The sequence below is a fragment of the Balaenoptera musculus genome, chromosome 4 (genome assembly GCF_009873245.2).
Source record: "Balaenoptera musculus isolate JJ_BM4_2016_0621 chromosome 4, mBalMus1.pri.v3, whole genome shotgun sequence".
Taxonomy (NCBI): Eukaryota; Metazoa; Chordata; class Mammalia; order Artiodactyla; family Balaenopteridae; genus Balaenoptera; species Balaenoptera musculus.
This window is the reverse complement of record NC_045788.1, coordinates 144,719,580-144,741,094: the sequence shown is the minus strand read 5'-3', so window position 1 is coordinate 144,741,094 and position 21,515 is coordinate 144,719,580. Positions and strand designations below refer to the sequence as shown.

The following is a 21,515-nucleotide window of genomic DNA, read 5'->3' as shown; positions in this document are numbered from 1 at the left end:
TCAGTGTATGGGCTTCCCTGGTGGCGCAGTGGTTGAGAATCTGCCTGCCAATGCAGGAGACACGGGTTCGGGCCCTGGTCTGGGAAGATCCCACATGCCACGGAGCAACTAAGCCCGTGAGCCACTATTACTGATAAATAAATTAAAAAAAAAAAAAAAAAAAAAAAAAAAAAAATTCAGTGTTCAACAACAACAACAAAAATCACAAACAGGGAAGTATGGCCTAGGCATAGGAAAGAAGTAAGTCAACAGAAACCATCCCTGAAAAAGACCTGATGATGGATCTACTAGACAAAGACTTTAACACAACCTTCTTAAAGATGCTCACAGAACTAAGGAAAATGTGAAGTAAAAAAAAAAAAAATGCATGAACAAAATAGAAATATCAATAAAGAAAAAGAAATGAAATTCTGGAATTAAAAAGTATAACTGAAATTAAAAACTCACTAAAGGGATTCAAAGGTAGATCTGAGAAGGCAGAAGAAAGATTTAGTGGATGCGAAGACAGAACAATGGAAATTATCAAGTCTGGGGAAAAGAAAAAAAAAGATTGAGAAAAGTAAGTGGAGCATCAGGTAACTGTGGGATACCACTGAACAAACCAACATACACATAATGCGAGTCCCAAAAGAAGGGAGAGAGAAGGAAGCAAAGAGAATATATGGGGACATAATGAATGAAAACTTTCCAAACTTGATGAAAGATATGAACATAAATACCCAGGAAACTCAACGAACTCCAAGTAAGATGAACTCAAATAGACCCACACCAAAGACACATAATAATCAAACTTACACAAAGCCAAAGAATGAGAAAATCTTGAAAACAGCAAGAGAGAAGTGACTTGTCACATACAAAGGATCCTCGATAAGCTTATCAACAGATTTCTCCACCAGAAACTTTGGAGGCCAGAGGACAGTAGGTCAATATAGTCAAAGTGCTAAAAGAAAAAGAACTGTCAACTAAGAATCCTAAATCCAGCAAAGCTCCATCAACAGTAGGTTAGAAATTAAGACATTCCCAGATAAACAGAAGTTGAGGGATCTTGTTACCACTAAAACCTGCCCTGTAAGAAACGTTCAAGAGAGTCCGGCAGGGGAACTGAAAGAACCCTAGACAGTAATTCAAAGCTGTATGGAGAAATAAAGATCTTAATAAAGGTAAATACATGGGCAGTTATAAAAGCTAACGTTATTGTAACAATGGTTTATAACTGCGCTTTTTGTTTTCATCATGAACTAAAAGACTAATATACATATTCCTAAGTTATTGGTCTAAAAGTTAGTATTAGTGTAACTTTAGTTTGTAACTCCACGCGTTGTTTTCTACATAATTTAAAACATTAATGTATTTAAAGGAATTATTAGTTTATGTTTAAAGGCACATAAGTATAAAGATGGCTTTTTGTTACATCAAAAACCAAAAGGAATGGGGATGGAGCTACAAAGGAACAGAGTTTTATGTGTTATTAAACTTAGGCTGGTATAAATTCAAGTCAGAGTGCTTTATGTTAGGATGCTAAATGTGAAAATAGCAAAAGAATATACACAAAGAGAAGTGAGAAAGGAATTTAAACATTTCACCATTTAAAAAAATCAATTAAACACAAGAGAAGAGGGGCTTCCCTGGTGGCGCAGCAGTTAAGAATCCACCTGCCAATGCAGGGGACACGGGTTCAAGCGCTGGTCCGGGAAGATCCCACATGTCACGGAGCAACTAAGCCCGTGCACCACAACTACTGAGCCTCTGCTCTAGAGCCCATGAGCCACAACTACTGAAGCCTGTGTAGCTAGAGCCCGTGCTCCACAACAAGAGAAGCCACCGCAATGAGAAGCTTGCTCACCACAACGAAGTACAGCCCCCGCTCGCTGTAACTAGAGAGGGCCCATGCCCATCAACAGAGACCCAACACAGCCGGAGAAAAAAAGACACTATCCACAGAGTAAAAATGCAACCCACAAAATGGGAAAAAATATTTGCCAATCATACACCTAATAAGGGATTAATATACCCAGAAATATATAAAGAACTTCTAAAACTCAATCAAAATAACATACAATCTGATTCAAAATTTGCCAAAGGACTTGAACAGACATCTCTCCGAAGAACATATACATGAAAAGATATCCACTATCACTAGTCATTTGAGAAATGCAAATCAAAACTACAATTAGATAAACCTCACACCCATTAGGATGAATACTATCAAAAAAAAAAAAAAAACCCCAGAAAGTAACAAATATTGGTGAGGATGTGGAGAACTTGGAACTCTTGTACACTTTTGATGGGAATGTAAAATAGTACAGCCACCGTGGAAAACACTACAGCAGTTCATCAAAAACTTAGAAGTAGAATTACCATAAGATCCAGCAACTCTAGTTCTGGGTATATACCTAGAAGAACCGAAAGCAAGGTCTCAAAGAGATATTTGCACATCCATGTTCATAACACCACTATTCACAACAGTTAAAACGTGGAAGCAGGACTTCCCTGGTGGCGCACTGGTTAAGAATCCGCCTGCCAGTGCAGCGGACACAGGTTCAAGCCCTGTTCTGGGAAGATCCCACATGCCACGGAGCAACTAAGCCCGTGCACCACAACTCCTGAGCCCGCATGCCACAACTACTGAGGCCCGCACGCCCTAGAGCCCGTGCTCCGCAACAAGAGAAGCCACCGCAATGAGAAGCCCGCACACCGCAACGAAGAGTAGCCCCCGCTTGCCACAACTAGAGAGAGCCCGCATGCAGCAACGAAGACCCAACGCAGCCAATAAATAAATAAATAAATAAATAAATAAATAAATAAATGTATTTATTTATTTAAAAAAAAAAAACGTGGAAGCAAACCAAGTGTCCATCGACAGATGAATGGATAAGCATACTGTGGTGTATACATACAATGGAATATTATTCAGCCTTAAAAAGGAAGGAAATTCTGATACCTGCTATGACACAGATGAACCTTTTTGACATTATGCTGAGTGACATAAGTCAGACACAAAAAAACAAATACTGTGTGATTCCACTTATGTAAACACTTAGAGTATCTCAGAAATCATACGGAAACAGAAAGCATAACAGTGGTTGCCAGGGCCTGGGGGAAGGAGGAAATGGGAGTCATTGTTTAAATGGGTAGTTTCAGTTTTACAAGATGAAAAGAGCTATGGAGATGCATGGTCACACAACATTATAAATGTATTTAATACCACTGAACTATACGTTTAAAAATGATTAAGATGTAAATTGTGTATGTATTTTGCCACACACAACACAAAAAAAGGCAACTGTTATAACCTATTTCTGTGGCAATTTATTGAGGATGTTAAGTTTCTTTTTTGGGTTTTTTAAGGAAAAAAGGCCTGGAAGGTTCTATATGCAAACATTGGAAAACACAAAATTGTAATTTATGGAATGAATTTGGAATTTCCTTGTCAGTGTATAACTCCTAAAAATTTGGCGACCAGCTCAGGATATCCCAGGGCCGAGCTCTCTTTTAAGAATTTAAAGAAATGTTCTTATCACAAGGATGCTGAGACAAGTTTGCTACACAGAGTAGGTGAAGGTTCTCTCCGAACAGAATGTATTTTCTGAGGGCATCTGACAAACACATAACATCAGATGCAGGCTTCCTCTATCAAAACTGCAGACCCAGGCCCAGAATCCTGTGTGCTGTGGGATTCAGAATCTTCCAATTTCCAACATGGTGCACATGGCTCGTGGCACATCCCAGGAGCGCTCCCAGGAGGTGAGGGGCTGGAACACCTAGTGAAGTGTGCAACGTCCACACCAGGAGGGTGACTGGCTCATGAGAGCCCGCGTCTGAGCAGGCTTCAGAACCAAGCCCACTTTTGGTTCTCAAACATCTCAGCTCCGCACCAACGTGATGCTGCCGACCCGCACCCTCCCCTTCCGGGAAAGAAAAGGCAGCTTCTTGTAGCTTCTGTCCTGGTGAGCAGAATGTAAAACTGCTGAATCATAGGTTACTCTGCTCTTCTTTGCTGGGAGGACAAGTGAACACAGGTAGGGAAAACACCTGAGGTTCAAGCAATACATGTGAAGCCTTTGCAAGTGATGAAGGTTGTGGAGGCAGCACAGCTGTGGGCAACTGTCCGCACACGGAAAATCCAGACACAAGCCCTGGAGCCCAGTTAAATCCTACTGGTATCAACTATGAGGAAAAAGTAACTGACTGCTCACTTTTCACAAGCTGATCAGACCATGGGAAATGTGTGCTTAAACCAAACACACGGGAAATTTCAGAACGGATCTGAGCAGCACCGCCAAGAGTGACGGACTTGGAGAAGGCGCCCCTGTCTGCAGTGCACGTAACCTGTGCCGGCGCAGCAAAGACGTCGAGGGGGTCTCTGCCTGCAACTAGCTGCCGTGTCCTGTGCACCCCCCCCAACCCCCGAACGTGCCCAGGCACCTTCGCTGCTCCCGACACTCCATTCTCTGCAGGCAGGCACATTTCCTTTTTCACTAAGAGCAGCTCAGACTCCAGTTGCCGCTGGCAGACCGCAAGCACCGACATCACGCTGTCCTGCTGGCTGAGATCTGCGCGGGTCAACGTCGGCAGGGCTTTGGCCAGCTGCGGATCCTCCTTAACAGGGCTCTGTGATGAGCAGAGAAAACGAGGACAATGCTTATGAGCACACAGCCGAAGGCATCACAAAGTCACAAGTGCAGTGAGGCTACCTCAGAGTCCCAGGAGCTCTGCAGCCGGAGCACCAGCCAGCAGTCCCCGAGGGAGAGCCCACAGCTCAGGACCAGAAGCACACCCGCGGAGCAGGAGACCAGAGGTGCACACAGCAGGTCAAGACATGCTGGAGCTGGGGCAACCCCGCGAAGCACGGCCCCAGCAGACGTGGAGCACAGCACAGCTGCCCCCCAGCTTCCCACCTGCACCACCAGCTCCCCAGACACACCCCAGCTCCCCACCTGCACCCCCAGCTCCCTGGACACACCCCAGCTCCCCAGGTGCACCCAGCTCTCTGCACACAGAGGCCGCGCCACCTGTGTCCTGACGAAGAAGGAGCCCACCTGCGGGTTCCCGCCATGGCCGTGGGGGGCCTCAGCCAGCCGCCTGCCACACACATCCTGTTCCACCTCTTCGTGGCAGGAGGCCTCTTCACCCCGGGACACCCGCCCCCGGGAGCTGCCGGCCACGTGGGCCCCGCGTGCCTGCCGCTCGTCCGGCTCCTTCTGGCACCTCAGGAAGCGCTGGTTGAGCGCCTGCAGCTGGCAGCCGAGGCGGACACACTGCGCCCGGAGCCGCTGCAGCTCAGGGGGCTCCCCAGAGGCCGCCAGGAGCTGCTGCTCTAGGGCGCAGCGGAAGCGGGCCACGGCCGCCAGGATGGCCTCCAGCTCGGCAGAGTGGGCTGACTTCTGCCGGTGCAGAGCGTCGATTTCTAACTCTCTCTCTGCAATCTTCGCTTCCTTGGCCCGCAGGGCAGCTTCGAACTCGCGGATCTGTGAGGCCAGGGCCTGGACCTCGGCCTCCCTGAGGGCGGCGCGGGGCCCCGACACGGCCAGCTGCCGCACGGCCACCTCCTCTGCGGCCTGCAGGCGCTGCTGGAGGGCCTTGAGGGCCTGGCCGTGCCCGCGCTCCTGCTCGGCCAGCAGCCGGCTCAGGGCCTCCTTGGCCTCGAGGGCGGCACGCAGCTCGCCCTCCAGCTCCACGCAGGCCTTGGCTCCTTCGGCCGGGAGGCCCAGCAGCTCGCTCTGCAGGCTGGCGGCTCTGCCGTCACCGGCCTGGGGCGCTGCGGGTCCCCCGAGCGGGAGCTCCCTCTGCAGTTTCTCGATGACCTCATGGAGCTGTTCAATCTCCTGTGCTTTATCCTTCTGTAACCTCTCTTGGTTCTCTCGCAAATTCTCAATAATGGATTTCAGCTCTTCAATTTCAGAACTTCTGTTATACGCAAGCTGAAGAAAAAGCACATTTCAGAGGCAAATTACATACCTCAACTTCAGAAGTTCCCCTTTCCACTTACAGCTGGGCCTGAACTCATTCTTACAGAAGTGGAGAGACTTCGTAACTTAGAAGTAGCTGTGGAAGTAACTAACAACATCACCAAATGACATTACGATCTGAAGAACACCCAGAACACCCAGCCAGTTCAAGTATGTCAGAATGGTCAAATATTCGTATCTACAGTTGCTGCTCTGTTGCTCGTTCAAATGCTTCATTAAGGCCACACCCCATCGCTGTGACAGACCCCAACGCTCGGCTGCCAGGATTCAGGGGAAGCTCTAACTTGGCCACGTCCTAGTCGATGACGCTACACATGAATGTTCTCACCACCTTTTCAATGTCTATTTTCTTAACATTGAAACAACTTCGATTTGTTTGATTTTCCTAAAGGGGTATTTAGATTTTAGGTGTCACTCTAACACCAGAACAAGAATAAAAGTGAGAAGACTGGCTGAGGGAGTTTGCAGTCATGAAGCACATGAATGAGCCAGAGCACACAGCACGCTTTCCACACTGTGCACAGCGGGGACGCGGGGACTCACCACACCGGGCGTCCAACGATGGTTCTACTTGTGCTGTTTAATCTAATTCTCAACAATTTTAAGGTAAGAAATGTTATTGTTTCTACTTCAAAGATGGGACAGTTGAAATTTAGATATGAAATATCTTGCCAAGACCACAAAGACAGTAAATGGAAAATCAGAATTGAAATCTATGTCAATATGGCTCCAAACTACATTCTCTTAAGATTACATCAATAGTGGTGACCAAAAAATTAAAAAGTTCTAAGCAATCTGTGCTCTAGTTAACAATTTTCAACCAACTGGTTATAGTAACATCTTATACGTCCTAAAAATTAAGAGTTTCATACAATTCTTGGTTTCACTAGTACTATTTAACCATTACTTTAAACACAAATCCAAACCTGGCCCATAGCGAAAACAAAAACAAGAAAACTGATTTTTGGTTTTGGTTTGGATGGCGTAAGCTGTACATCACACTCACACTTACCACATCTGAATGCCACTGTATGTAGTTGGCAAAAGAAAAGTTCTCAGTGTGAGGCAAGACCCTCTACCCAGCCCCACGATGTGTGCTGCACAGACCCACGTCTCCCCACCCACAGATGACTGAAAGGAGTCGGGGGGTAACTCTGTCTGCATACGTTTGGTCTGATGCACTCAGCACACTGAGATGAAAACGTGTGCACAACTAAAGCGCCAAAGTCACAACACAAGCATCACACTTAAAATATCAAAGCTAGCACGTGAAAGTGGCGTTAAAAAGTAAGGCACTAGAATCTAAAATAAGTCCTCTAAGATACAGTGCAGTTGGAGCACGTGAGGAAGCAGAGGGGCAATGATGTTCACAAAGCCCAGAGAGGGAAGAGCAGAACTGCAGTTGCAGAACCTAGAAGAAGGGCCAGAACACACGTGTCACATCTCCCTGAATGTGGGAGGAGTGGTGCCTTCTGACACGGGACAGTGCATAGTGCACGGGACAGTGCCACACACCCCAGGCAGCTAAGAGTGAGGCTCAGAGGGTGCTTCTCTCTCAGCCAGCGGATTCTGTGGGCGTCTGGAGAGTCAGCACCAGCACGGCGTCACAAAGAGGGCCCACGGAGCTCCACAATGGGCATGCAGACCGACTCCGTGAAACCCGGAGGTACATCCCACCTGCCTACAGGCCCAGGACGTCATGCTGGGGATTCTGATGCAGCAAAGGCTACCAGACGGGGGAGTTTCCATCTTCCAGGCTGTGCCGTCAGGCAGTGCGGCCAGATGAGGCCGAGAAGAGGGAACTGGGGCAGCCAGGGCTGCCAGGACTCTGGAGAGAGAAAGACAACAGACAGAGAAGCAGGGAAGGGAAACCAAACCTCATGTGATCTCTGCAGGCAAGACAGAGTGCAAACTTCAAGTTCGACCAACATGACTACCACTAAAAGAAAAATCTCACTGTTTTGGGAAGTAAGAGTTCCCACAACATTATTTGCAGAATATCAAGTATGCAAATCAAAGTTATTAAAAAAAAAAAAATCAGCAACACGTGGCCTATTCTGACACAAAAAGACAACCAGTGACAACTAAAACTGAGATGACAAAAATGCTGGAACAAGCAAACAAAGATGTTATAACTGTGTTCAAGGACATAAAGGTAAGCATGTTCATGATAAACAAAAAGACAGGAAGTCTTGGCAGAGGAACATAAACTATTAAAAAAAAAAAAAAAACCCCAAATTCTAGAACTAAAAATAATGTCTGAAATTTAGAAAATCACTCCAATGGGCTTGAGAAAATCCTGAACATGACAGAGTTCAAAGTCTGAAGAGTCAGACATTATCCCATCAGAGGAAAAGAATTATAAAAAATGCACACAGCTTCCAATACCCATAGGACGATGTAAAAGGTATGGCGTATTTGTAATTGGAGCTCTAGAAGAGAATGATGCAAAAAAATACCTCAATAAATAATGGCCCAAAACCTCCCAGTGCAAAATATTAATTTGAACAACCCCATAAGTATTGAGGAAATTGAATCTGTAATTTAAAAACAAAACACAAAAAGAGAACTTGCCAGGCCCAGATGGTGTTACTCAACAGCTAACACATTATTGACAGGAGACATATTAATACGTCTTTTGTTACCTGAATGTTATTGACTGGAGACGTATCAATACGTTTTTAGACAGTGATACAATTAACGTCACTGTGCAAAGCTGCTAAAGCTTAAAACTGATCAAGGGTTCATTATAAAACTTACGATTGTCATTATCATTCACATTTTGCTCTGTTAGGTTTTTGTTCCAACACTGTGTATATTATAAATGTAAAATTTTCAAAAATGACCCCTCGTGAAATTTTGAGTGAAGAAGAAGTTTTCGGTGAATTTTATGCAGATACTTTCTCTGATTGTCCAAGCGACATATATACTAGTGTCTCAGAAAATGATAATTCTTCAGAATATAGTTCTGATTCAGATGATGTGAATATTAGATCAACAAAAAGACAGAAAATCTTAGTGATTAATTCCAATGCGGAAAGTGAGAATGAAACTCACGGTGCTGGAGAATGCTCCTTTGCTTCTACAGAAGAGCAGACTGAAGACAACATTTCACAAAAATTAGGAGACTTTACAGGTGCGTCAGGTGTAACTATTGAATGTAATAACCTGCAAAGTGTTACTGAAATAACAGAATTATTTTTGGCTGGCCAAAATAAAAATCGTTGGCCACAGGTGTTAGTTTCTGCAAAAATCCCCCCATCAGTAATGAGTTAAATAATAAATAGCACTAATACTAAACAATCTTTTACAGAAAACAGAAGAGGGAACAATTCATTCAGTGAGGCCAATATTACCCTGATACCAAAACCAGACAGATATCACAAGAAAACTACAGACCAATATCCATGATGAATATATAAATTCTTAATGAAACACTAGTAAATAGAATTCAGCAGATATAAAAGAACCATACACCATGACCAAGTGGGGTTTATTCCAGGGATTCAGGGCTGGTTCAGTATTTGAAAATTCATCAATATAATCTACCATATTAGAATTTAACGTTAAATAAAACACACAATTTTTTAAATTAAATGAACATATCATTTAAGATAGCACAACAAAAAATAAAGCACCGAGATATAAATCTTACAAAATATATGCAGGATATATAAATTGAAAACCACACATCACCGAAAGAAATCCAAGAAGACAAATAAAAGGACACTTACACCATGTTCATGGTTTAGAAGACTCAAAATTGTTAAGATGTTAATTTTCTCCAGATCAATCTATAGATTCAATGCAATTCCAATCAAAATACCAGCAAGACATTTTTGCAGTTATCACTTTGTTGCTTCTACAATTACATGGAAAGTTAAAGGAAGTAGAATAGCCAAAACAAATTTGTAAACAGAAAAAGTTGGATGACTTACATTACCTGGTTTCAAGACTTACCGTAAAAGTATAGAAATAGAAATAGTGTGATATTAGTAAAGAAAGAGAAACCTAGATCAATATAACTGAACAGAGTTGAGATATCTAAACAAATATGGTTAACTGATTTTTGTGAATGGTGTAAAAGGCAATTTAATGTAAAAAAGATTAGTGTTTGAACAGGGCTGGAAAAATTAGACATCCATGTGCCCAAATATAAAGTATATCATAGATTTGAATACAAAGCAAAACTATGAAATTTCTAAGTGAAAACATAAGAGAATATTTTTGTCGTCTTGGGTTAGGAGAAGAGCTCTTAGATACAACTCCAAAAGCATAACCCATTTAAAAATTTAATAAATTGAACTTTATCAAAACTAAAAAGGTCTTGATCTGTGGAACATACTACTGAAGAGTGAAGAGACAAACCACAGAGTGGGTGAAATATCTGCAGATCATATATCAAAAAAGTATTCAGAAGATATAAAGAATTCCCAAAACTGAACAATAAGAAAATGAACCCAACTTTTAAAAAATTAGCAAAAGAATCGAAGTCCAGTAACGGACAGCTTCACAGGGGAACTGTACCAAACATGTAAGGAAGTGCTAATCCCTATCCTTTTCAAACAATTCCAAAACACTGAAGAGGAGGGAACACTCCCAAATTTATTCTGTGAGGTCATCAATACCCTGATACCAAAACCAAAAACAAGACACTACCAAAAAAGACAGTTACGGCAATATCTCTAATGAATATAGATGTAAAAATCCTCAACAAAATATTAGCAAACCAATCCAACAATACATTAAGGGATCACACACAATGATCAAGTGAGATTTATACCAGGGATGCAAGGAAGATTCCATATCTGTAAATCAACCAATATGATACACCACATTCCCAAAAGGAAGGATAAAAATACACGATCGTCTCACTAGATGCAGTAAAAGCATGTGACAAAATTCAACATCCATTCATGATAAAAACTCTCATCAAAGTTGGTAAAGAGGAAATACATCTCAATATAATAAAGGCCATTTATGACAAATCCACAGCTAGCATCATATTATTGGTGAAAAGTTGAAAGCCTTTCCTCTAAAATCAGGAAAAAGACAAGAATACCCACTCTTGCCACTTCTATTTATCATAGTATTAGAAGTCCTAGCCACAGCAATCAGACAAGAAAAAGAAACAAAAGGCATCCAAATTGGAAGGGAAAAACTAAAACTATCACTATTTGCGGATGACGTTAATACTTTATATAGAAAACCCCAAAGTCTCCAACAAAAAACTATTAGAACTAAACTGAAATCAGTAAAGTTTAAGGACACAAGATTAATATACAGAAATCTGTTGCTTTTTCTATACATTAATAATGAAGTACCAGAAGAGAAAGAAAACATGAAAAAGAATAAAATATTAGGAATAAACTTATCTGAGGAGTTGAAAGACCTCTACTCTGAAAACTATAAAACACTGATGAAGGAAATTGACGATAATACAAAGAAGTGGAAAGATATTCCATGTTCAGAGATTGGAAGAATACTGTTAAAATGTCTATAGTACCTAAAGCAATCGACAGATTTAATGCACTCCCTATGAAAATACCCGCGACAGGTTTCACAGAACCAGAACAAATAATCCTAAAATGTATATGGCACCACAAAAAACACCAAATTGCCAAAGAAATTTTGAGAAAAGGAACAAAGCTGGAGGTACCATGCTCCCTAACTTCAGACTACACTACGAAGCTACAGTCATCAAAACAGCATGGTATTGGCACAAAAACAGACACACAGATCAATGGAACAGAATACAGAGCCCAGAAATAAACCCACACCCTTATGGTCAATTAAGCTACAACAAAGGAGGCAAGAACATACAATGGAGAAAAAACAGCCTCTTTAGTAAGCGGTGCTGAGAAAACGGGACAGCTACATGTAAAAGAATGAAATTAGAACATTCTCTAATACTATATACAAAAATAAATTCAAAATGGATTAAAGACCTAAGTGCACAGGACTTCCCTGGTGTTGCAGTGGTTAAGAATCCACCTGCCAATGCAGGGGACATGGGCTCAATCCCTGGTCTGGAAAGAACCCACATGCCACGCAGCAACAAAGCCCATGTGCCACAGCTACTGAGCCTGCACTCTAGAGCCCGTGAGCCACAACTACTGAAGCCTATGTGCCTAGAGCCTGCACACCTCAACTACTGAGCCCATGCACTGCAAATACTGAAGCCCATGTGCTCTAGGGCCCACGTGCTGCAACTACTGAGCCCGTGTGCTGCAACTACTGAAGCCCATGCACCTCAACAAGAGAAGCCACCGCAATGAGAAGCCTGCACACGGCAACAACGAGTAGCCCCTGCTCGCCGCAACTAGAGAAAGCCCGCGCACAGCAACGAAACCAAACGCAGCCAAAAATAAAAATAAGTTAAAAAAACGTATATATATATCTCCATAAAAACTATTAAAAAAAAAAAAGACCTAAATGCAAGACCAGAAACCATAAAACTGCTAGAGGAAAACACAGGCAGAACACTCTTTGACATAAATTGTAGCAATATTTTCTTGGTTCTGTCTCCTAAAGCACAGGAAACAAAAGCAAGAATAAACAAATGGGACCTAAATAAACTTCAAAGCTTCTGCACAGCAAAGGAAGCCATCGACCAAATGAAAAGACAACCTGCTGAAGATATTTACAAATATTATGACCAATAAAGGGTTAATAGCCAACATATATAAACCGTTCATACAACTCAACATCAAAAGCACAAACAACCTGATTAGAAAATGAGCAGAAGGGCTTCCCTGGTGGTCCAGTGGTTAAAACTCTGCGCTTCCACTGCAGGGGGCACGGGTTTCAGCCCTGCTCAGGGAACTAAGATCTTGCATGCCGTGTGGCGCAGCCAAAAAAAAAAAGGGCAGAAGACCATAACATACAATTTTCCAAAGAGGAAATGCAGATGGTCAACAGGCACATGAAAAAATGCTCAACATCACTAATCATCAGGGAAATGAAAATCAAAACCATAATGAGATATTACCTCACACCTGTCAGAATGGCTGCCATCAAAAAGCACACAAATAACATATTTTGGAGAGGATGTGAGAATCCTAGCACACTGTTGACGTGACTGTAAATTGGTGCAGCCACTGCATAAAAGAATAAGGAGGTTCCTCAAAAAACTAAAAATAGAACTACCATATGATCCAGCAATTCCACTCCTGGGTGTATAGCTGAAGAAAATGAAAACACTCATTCAAAAAGATACACGGACCCCACTGTTCATAGCAGCACTATTTACAATAGCCAAGATAAGGAAGCAACCTAAGTGTCCATCAACAAATGAATGGATAAAGAAGATGTGGCACATATATACAATGGAATACTATTCAGCCATAAAAAAGGATGAAATTCTGCCATTTGCAACAACATGGATGGACCTAGAGGGTATTATACTTAGTGAAATAAGTCAGACAGAGAAAGACAAATACTGTATGTTATCACCGATATGTGGAATCTAAACAATAAAATAAACGAATGTATATAACAAGACAGACACAGATTCACAGATATAGAGAACAAATTAGTGATTACAAGTGAGGAGAGGGAAGGGGGAAGGGAAAGACAGGGGTATGAGATTAAGACACAAACTACTTTATATAAAATAAATAAGCAAAAAGGATATATTGTACGACACAGGGAAATATAATAGCTATTATTGTGTAATAACTTTAAATGAAGTAGAATCTACAAAAATATTGAATCACTATCTTGTACACCTGAAACTAACATAATATTACAAATCGACTATACTTCAATTAAAAAACAGTAATAAAAAAAAGTAGCAAAGGATTTGAACAAACATTTCACCACAATATGTATGGCAAACAAGCACATAAAAAGACGCTCAAGATCATTAGTCATTAAGGAAGTGCAAATTAAAACTATAAGGAGATACCACTACACACCTATTAAAATGGCTACAAGTGAAAAAGACTGACCATACCAAGTGCTGATGAGGACATGGTTACTAGAGCCCTCATACGCTGCTGCTGGGAATGTAAAATGGTAGAGCAACTTTGCAAAACCGTTTGCCAGTTTCTTTTAAGGTTAAACATATACTTACATATGAATCAGCCATTCTACTCACAGGTATTTACCCTAAAGAATTGGAAACTTATTTTCACACAAAAACCTGCACATGAATGTTTACAGTAGCTCAATTCATAACTGCCAAAACCTAGAAACAATCCAAACATATGTCAATGAGTGAATGAATAAACCATGGGACATCTAGACAGTATTACTCAGAAATAAAGGAACAAATTACTGACACACGCAACAACATGGATGAATTTCAAACATATTATGCCAAGTGACTTGACATAGCATTCTGCAAAAGGCACAACCTGTAGAGCTGAAGAGCAGATCAGTGGCTGCGAGAGGTTGGGCGTGGGGCTGGTGACCACAAAGGGGCAGCACAGGGAGACTTTCTGAGTGGGGCGCTGTACCATGTCTTGTTTGTGGTGGTGATTACAGGACTAAATGCATTTTTCAGAACTCAAAGAACTATCCCCCAAAAAGTGAATTTTAGTGTGTGTGATTTTTTTTTAAATACCCTGAAAAATTTACAGATAAGAAACGGTTTTATCAAAAAAATAAGGACTGTCTAAAATCAGTGATGGGACTTCCCTGGTGGTTCAGTGGTTAAGAATCCACCTTCCAATGCAGAGGATGCGGGTTCAACCCCTGGTTGGGGAACTAAGATCCCACATGCCACGGGGCAACTAAGCCCACGTGCCACAACTACTGAGCCTGTGCGCTCTGGAGTCCACGTGCCACAACTAGAGAGAAGCCCGCAGACTGCAACAAAGAGCCCACGCACCACAGTGAAGGACCCCGCATGCCACAACTAAGAACCGATGCAGCCAAATAAATTAAATAAATGAAATCAGTGACTTAAGGTTTCACCTAAAGAAGCTAGAAAAAGAAGAGTAAAATAAACCCAAGGGAGGTAGAAAGAATCCAATAATGAAAATAAGAGAAATCAAAGAAATAGGAAAAAAATTGAGAAAACTAGTAAAGCCAAAAGCTGTTTTTTTAAAACACCAGTAAAACTGATAAACCCTTAGGCTAGAGAGACCTCGGAAAAAGAGAAAACACAAATTCATCAATATCAGGAATGAAAAAAGGGTCATCAAGGCATAACTTACAGCTATTCGATGAGTTAATAAGAAAATGGTTAATAAGATTAATGGCTAATAAGGAAAGATTATAAACTCCTTCATGCCAAGAAATTTGACAATTTAGATGAAATGGACAAGCTCCTTGAAAAACACAACCAGTCAAAACTAACACAAGATAAAACAGAAATGTAAACACCCCTATACCTATTAAAGAAACTGAATTCATTACCAAAAACCTCACCACTTAGGTAGCCTGCAGGGCCAGATGGTTTCACTGTGCATTCTATTAAAACATTTAAAGAAGAAATCACATGTATTTAAATAACCTCTTTCAGAAAAAGAAGAAAGTGGGAAAATTTCCAACATTTTATAAGCCCAGCAAAACCTTCATACCAAAACCTGATAAAATATATTTTTTTAAAAAGTAGCTCAATGAACACAGATGAAAAATCCACTAACAAAAGATCAGCAAGTCAAATCCAACAATATATTAAAAGGGTAGCTCATCACCACCAAGTAGAGTTTATCCTAGGAATGCAAGGTTGGCTTAACCTTCAAAAATTACTCAATGTAGTTAACCCTATTAGAAGAGTTAAAAGAAAAACAATACAACTGTTTCAAAAGATTTAGAGGAAGCAATGCAGAAACAAAAGGGAACATCCTCAATCTGATGCAAGATATCTATGAAAAACCTACAGCTAACATTATACTTAACGGTGAAACAATGAACACTTTCCTCCAAGATCAGGAACAAGGCAAGGATGACTGCTCTCACTGTTTTATTTAACACTACACTGAAAGTGCCAGACATTGTAATAAGAAAGGAAAAGAAATAAAGGACAAAGACTGGAAAGAAACAAAACTGTCTATTTGCAGACAGTGTACTCTTCTACATAGAAAGCCCTAGAAATCTATAAAAACACTACTAGTATATATGAGTTTAGCAAGGTAACAAGATACAAGGTTAATATACAAAAATTATATACATATATGTATGTATGTGTGTATACTCATGGCAAACAACTGGATAATAAAAATAAATTTAAGCCCATTTCCAATAGTGCAACAAACCTAAGATACTTAGGAATACATTTAATAAAAAATGTTCAAGACCTCTTCCTTGAAAACTATAGAATAAGGGGGAGAGTAAATGATAAAATTAAAGAAACAACACTAATCCAAGTATTAGAATAAATAATGAAGGAAGGGACAATACATGTTGAGAATAAGGTGTTAGGATGTCAAGTAGCTGCTGGAGAAGGAAGCACAGAAAAGAAAGAACAATAACCACATCACAAGAGGTCTTAACAAAGAGTGGTGGGAACATAAGTGTACAGCATTCCAAAAAACCTAACGGTACCATGATTCTAAATGATGAAAACCTTCACTGACACAAAATAAGGACAGAAAATATAACAAAACGTGGTCTCTTTCACAGAATTAGAAATCTAATGAGAGTCAGTCCTACGAATGGAATTTTGGTTTACTATATCAAAGTAAAGATATCGTCGACACTTTCACAAAAAATGAGTAGAATTACATAAAACAAATGATGTACAAATTTACATGTCTAGAAATAGACAAAAATCCCAAAAGAAAATATTTGGGATTGTCTTTATAATAGTTTTCTATTCTTAATGGAACTAAAGTATTTTCCTTATCACATAAACTATTTTTAATATTTATGATATTTTTTAGTATGTAAAATTATACTCACATGGCTCATTCTATAGTACTAAGGACAAAAAACTGATATAATCTCCTTAAAAAAACTAGTCATTGGTTTTAAAGGCATTCCTCAAAGTAACACAAAAGGATATTGTAAAATTTTGCCACATGTATAAGGTACCAACACAGATCATTAATTTCCCAATAGCCTCTGTCACTGCAGCATTTGGGGTCATGAAGAACTGTAGACAAAACTCCTTTTTACTCTACAGCCCCACCATCTCTAAACCCTCCTCCAACATAAAAAAAAAAAACAAAAAAACACTATAACCTCTGTGTAAGGACACAGAGGCCCCCTGTTGACACCCAGACACCTTACAAACTACCAAGAACGTAATGCCTAAGACGCCAGATCACACTGCGGTCCCGCACACAGTGCCAGGCAAGGCCCACCTCGCTGAGAGCGCCACTCCCCGTCCCGGCCAGCTACGCCTCGGCCTACTCACTCACACACGTCATCTCCCTTTCTCTGTTTTGCAGAAATGCCTGTGGAAATGATAACAATGATAATAATGCCAAGAAAGCATTACTATGGGAAATAGTCCCCTGACCTCGCAGATGCGAAATATCCTAATTAAATAAGCCTACAGTTTTAAATAGTAACACTCAATTTGAAAATGTTTTTCTATTAAAGTGCTTTCTGCCTAAAATGACATATTAGTTCAGCTTTCAAAAATCAATTACTGCATTTTTCTAGGCAACTCGTTTCAAAGCAATCACCAAAGAACAAGCAAAGTGTGCTCTTATCTGCCACTCATCTATTAATTAAGGAAGAACTCCCACCGAAAGGACAACCAGTGTTGTCCTTTGGCCTAAAACTCCATTTTCACTAAAGATTATTTTACAATCATGAAGATGTAACCTTTGTGAGGAACAGGCATAAATGACACGACCCTTCGACTTCCTTCAATGCGGTGAGTTCACACTCATCCAACGACCGCCAGGCTGCAACCACAGGCAACAAGTGAGTCTAAACTCAACTATTTCCAGGCCATCTTTGAAGGTGATATTCTCTTTACGACTTTAGTTGCCGTCTGCACTATAAAGAGGTTGTTTTTATTTTTTCCTTCAAAAGCACAATTACATTAAGATAATAGAGAAGACTTAAAAACAGATTTTCTTCTGCTCCTGGAAGGAAGCAACTATGTCCTGGAAATCACCTCTTCTAGAACGGAGCCCAAAGCAGTCACACTGTTCCTAAGTTATGATTTATCTCCTCTTCACAGTTTCTATCACTAGGGAAGGGCCTCTCCTGCAGCTTTACTCCAACAAGAACCCTTTAAAGGACTTGCAAACAGGAAGCAGAGTTTGGTGCAGGAGGTGAACGTCACCAGTCAAGGTGACTCTGATTCCCACTAGTGGTCCCTAGAAGCTGGCCCCACTGCACACTTCAGAGCTGGCCCAGGGGTGCCAGCACGAGGCCCCTCTTCTGTCTCAGCAGGAAGGCGCACGAATGTCGGGGAGCCCGAGGCCAACTCCCCACAGCTGATGGTCACTCCAGCCATCACAGCACGTACACGGTTGACACAGGCGGAGTCGGTGGGTTTTTCTCGCTCACCTTCAAACTGGCATTCTCTTCTTGAAGTTCTCTGATGCGGACGGCAGTGCTGTTGTCCTGCACGTCTGATTTCAAGTTCAGCTGTAATACTTCTTCATTTTCACTTACAAAGTCACCTTTAATTTTTTCTAATTGTTCTTTTAAGTCCAAACCTTTGCATTAAAGGTAAGCATTAAAAATGATCTAATATTCTAATTGATTTAATAATTGTTAAAATCACTTTGAAAGGTTTAAAGTACGTGCCAGAAAAACTTACTGTCCTATAATCCACATAGAAATGTTAAAATTACAAAGTGTATACAGCAGTGACAAGCCCACAAACTGTATCACTTGGATGTCCTGCCCGCTACACAGAAGCGCAGGGGAGGCCACCAGCGGACGCGGAGCAGTGAGGGGACACTCGCGCAAGGCCCGCCCCACACGCACCTCGTCCTCACGCTGCAGGAGCGCCCTGTGCCTCGCCTCCAGCTGGACTTCGGGATCGTCAGGACGGTTGCCCGCAGGTGACCCCAGGCATTTGCCCTCATCCAGTGTAGACTGCAGTGTGGACACCAGGAGCAAGTTACTCATCTGCTGTTCCTGTAATGCCTCTTTGTCCTATTTAAGAAAAACAGATTTATTTTAGGCAAGTGTTTCAGGAAATCGGGGGCCTCAAACTGCAGCTTGTCCTCCTCAGCCCTTCTGGAGCACACCTGCGCACACCTGCACGTGCCAGACACACCATCCACAGACCCAGCCACGCTCCAGAGCAGACACCTGCCTAGTGGAGGGTGCGGCCCAAACAGAGCCGCCGCGGGCGCCCGAGATTCCACTGCAAGGAAGTTAGCCCAGTCATTATTCAACAAGGTACCAAAAGGGTCTCCAGACTGTCAGCAAATTGCTTTGATTGGGAAGAACCTGACAAAGAACAGGGCAACGGCTGACAACACATCCACACAACGAATGTTTTTACATTTAGACTGCAGTGTGGACACCAGGAGCAAGTTATGAATGAATGTAAAAAGTTTTCAAGGAACATTTAATATGGATAGAGTGGTCACAACATATTAAGTGGGGAAGAAATAGGCACCCAAAATTGTACACATGGTCCAACTCTGTAGAGGAAAAAAAAGGCATTTTCTACACCCTGGTGCCTAGTAAGCTCAGTACCTGTTGGCTGTGGGGGTGGTGGGGGGAGCCGCCCAGAACTGTCCCCGAGCAGGGGGGGGACAGAGAGGGCAGCTGGCTGGCTCAGGAGCCCCGGGGCCTGTGCTGGGCGTCCTTCCCACACAGCACATCCTCAAGAAGGGGCCTGGGCTTCACCTAATGGTTCTCATCAGCATTTTCAAACCAAACACACCTGATAAAACTCTCCTCCTTGAGCCAGGGTTTTCTTAGGGCCAAAACGATTCCAAGATAAAATTTCTCATTGAGCCTCAGACTTTCAAGTAACCTTTAAACCTCCAGTGACAGGAGATACAAGAAACCTGAATTCCTTCCTGCTAAATGCGCAAAGGAGGGGCAGCGCTGACTGGAAAGGCCCTCCTGCCCCGCCCTGCCCCACTCCCAATCAGGGGACCTGCCCACACGCAGCTTTCCCACTTCATCTTAAACTCTTAGACACAAGAACGTGCACATGACTGACGCGTAATTCCAAACTACAACTAGAAGAACTATCACCAGAGGTGTTTTCACTGAGGAGTTGACATAAATTCCTAACTCAAAAATTAAAATAATTATAACTAGGCTCTATGTAAAGTATTTAATAAAATAAGCTTTCTAAACCTAAAATCTTGAAGATTTACTTAATTACTAGGGATAAACTCAAAAGAGTACTTGAGAGACAAAGGAGTGCTATAAAACTGGTATGAAATGTTATTACACTAATGCGACACTGTGATGTGCAATAAGAAACACGCACCTGGTCTCTGTCCGATGCCTGGCACAGAGCACCTGACACCTTGGCACTCCCTGAGCGATGAGAGTGACGAAGGTGCCCTACCTTCCCAACAAGCCCCTCCAGCCACATCTGAGTCTGTGTCACAGAGGTGACTTTGGGGAAGCCCCAGGCCACTGAAGGATGGGGGCTGGTCGCCAGGGGAACTGACCATGGGATTAAAGGGTCAGAACTTTCGGTCTCAGCCCTGGCCTCCAGGCAGGGGAGCGGGGCTGAAGGGTGAACCCACCACCAACGGCCAGTCACGGCTGCATGATGCAGCCCCCACAGAACCCAGAAGGAAGGGTTTCCAGGAGCTTCTGGGCCGGTGCGCCCTCCCCACCTGCCCTCCGCACCTCCTCCATCTGGCTGTTCCCGAATTGCACCCTTTCATGATAAACTGGCAACCCAGCAAGTAAAGTGTTTTGAGTTCTGTGAGCCACTCTAGCAAGTTCGTCAAAACCCAGGAGGGGGTCGTGGGATCCTCAACTTATAAAAGTTGGACCTGAGGTGGACATCTGGGGGCGGGGACAGTCCTGTGGGACTGAGCTCTTAAGCTGTGGGGTCTGACGCCACCTCCAGGTAGACGACGTCAGAGTTGAGCTAAGTCGTAGGACACCCAGCTGGGGTCACTGGGGACTGGGGAGACCCCCACACGCTTGGTGACCCTGTGTCCACAGTGGAGCAGTCAGAGCTGCGGGTCTGCGGTGAAAAGGAAGCCCCGCCACAGCAGCTTCCCCCCTTGCCGCCCCCCTCCGCCCCGGGACCGCACGCTCACCTGCTCCAGGTCCCTCGCAGCTTTCCGCTGTCTCTCCAGTTCTCCCTGGAGCTGCATCAGTTTTCTTGTGGTGCTGGCGTTCGTCTCCTGCAGACGTTTAATCTCCTCTTCCTGGATTAATACTTGTCTATCTGCCAACTCTTTCTTTATAATCAGTTCATTAAGTCCATCTGATTTTTCTCTCAATTTTTCTTCTAACAATTCAATCTAAAAACCACAGAAAATGCTTCAGAAACAATAGTTTAAAAAAAAAAAACCCACCTTGCAAATTAAGAAGTACAACACAACTGTGAGAAAACTGATCCTCTACATGGTTTTCTAGACCCACGCTGCACAGTGAAGCCTGGTGAAAGAATAAGACAGAATTCTCTCCGTAAAATGATACACAAAAAATAACACAGAATTTGTTAGTAAAATAAAATTAATTTTG

General features: G+C 42.4%; 1 protein-coding gene across 4 annotated transcripts in view; it reads right to left on the bottom strand.

Annotated features, from left to right (window-relative positions):
* PCNT (pericentrin) overlaps positions 1-21,515 on the bottom strand; it is a 96,783-nt gene that overhangs the window by 26,865 nt on the left and 48,403 nt on the right. For all 4 annotated transcript variants that reach the window (XM_036849814.1, XM_036849815.1, XM_036849816.1 and 1 more), the window contains 4 exons: positions 21,086-21,292; positions 18,819-18,989; positions 5,040-5,921; positions 4,426-4,611 (listed from right to left, as the gene is read on the bottom strand). In XM_036849814.1, the coding sequence (XP_036705709.1) occupies positions 4,426-4,611; positions 5,040-5,921; positions 18,819-18,989; positions 21,086-21,292 (1,446 nt within the window). The remainder of the gene's footprint in view (positions 1-4,425; positions 4,612-5,039; positions 5,922-18,818; positions 18,990-21,085; positions 21,293-21,515) is intronic.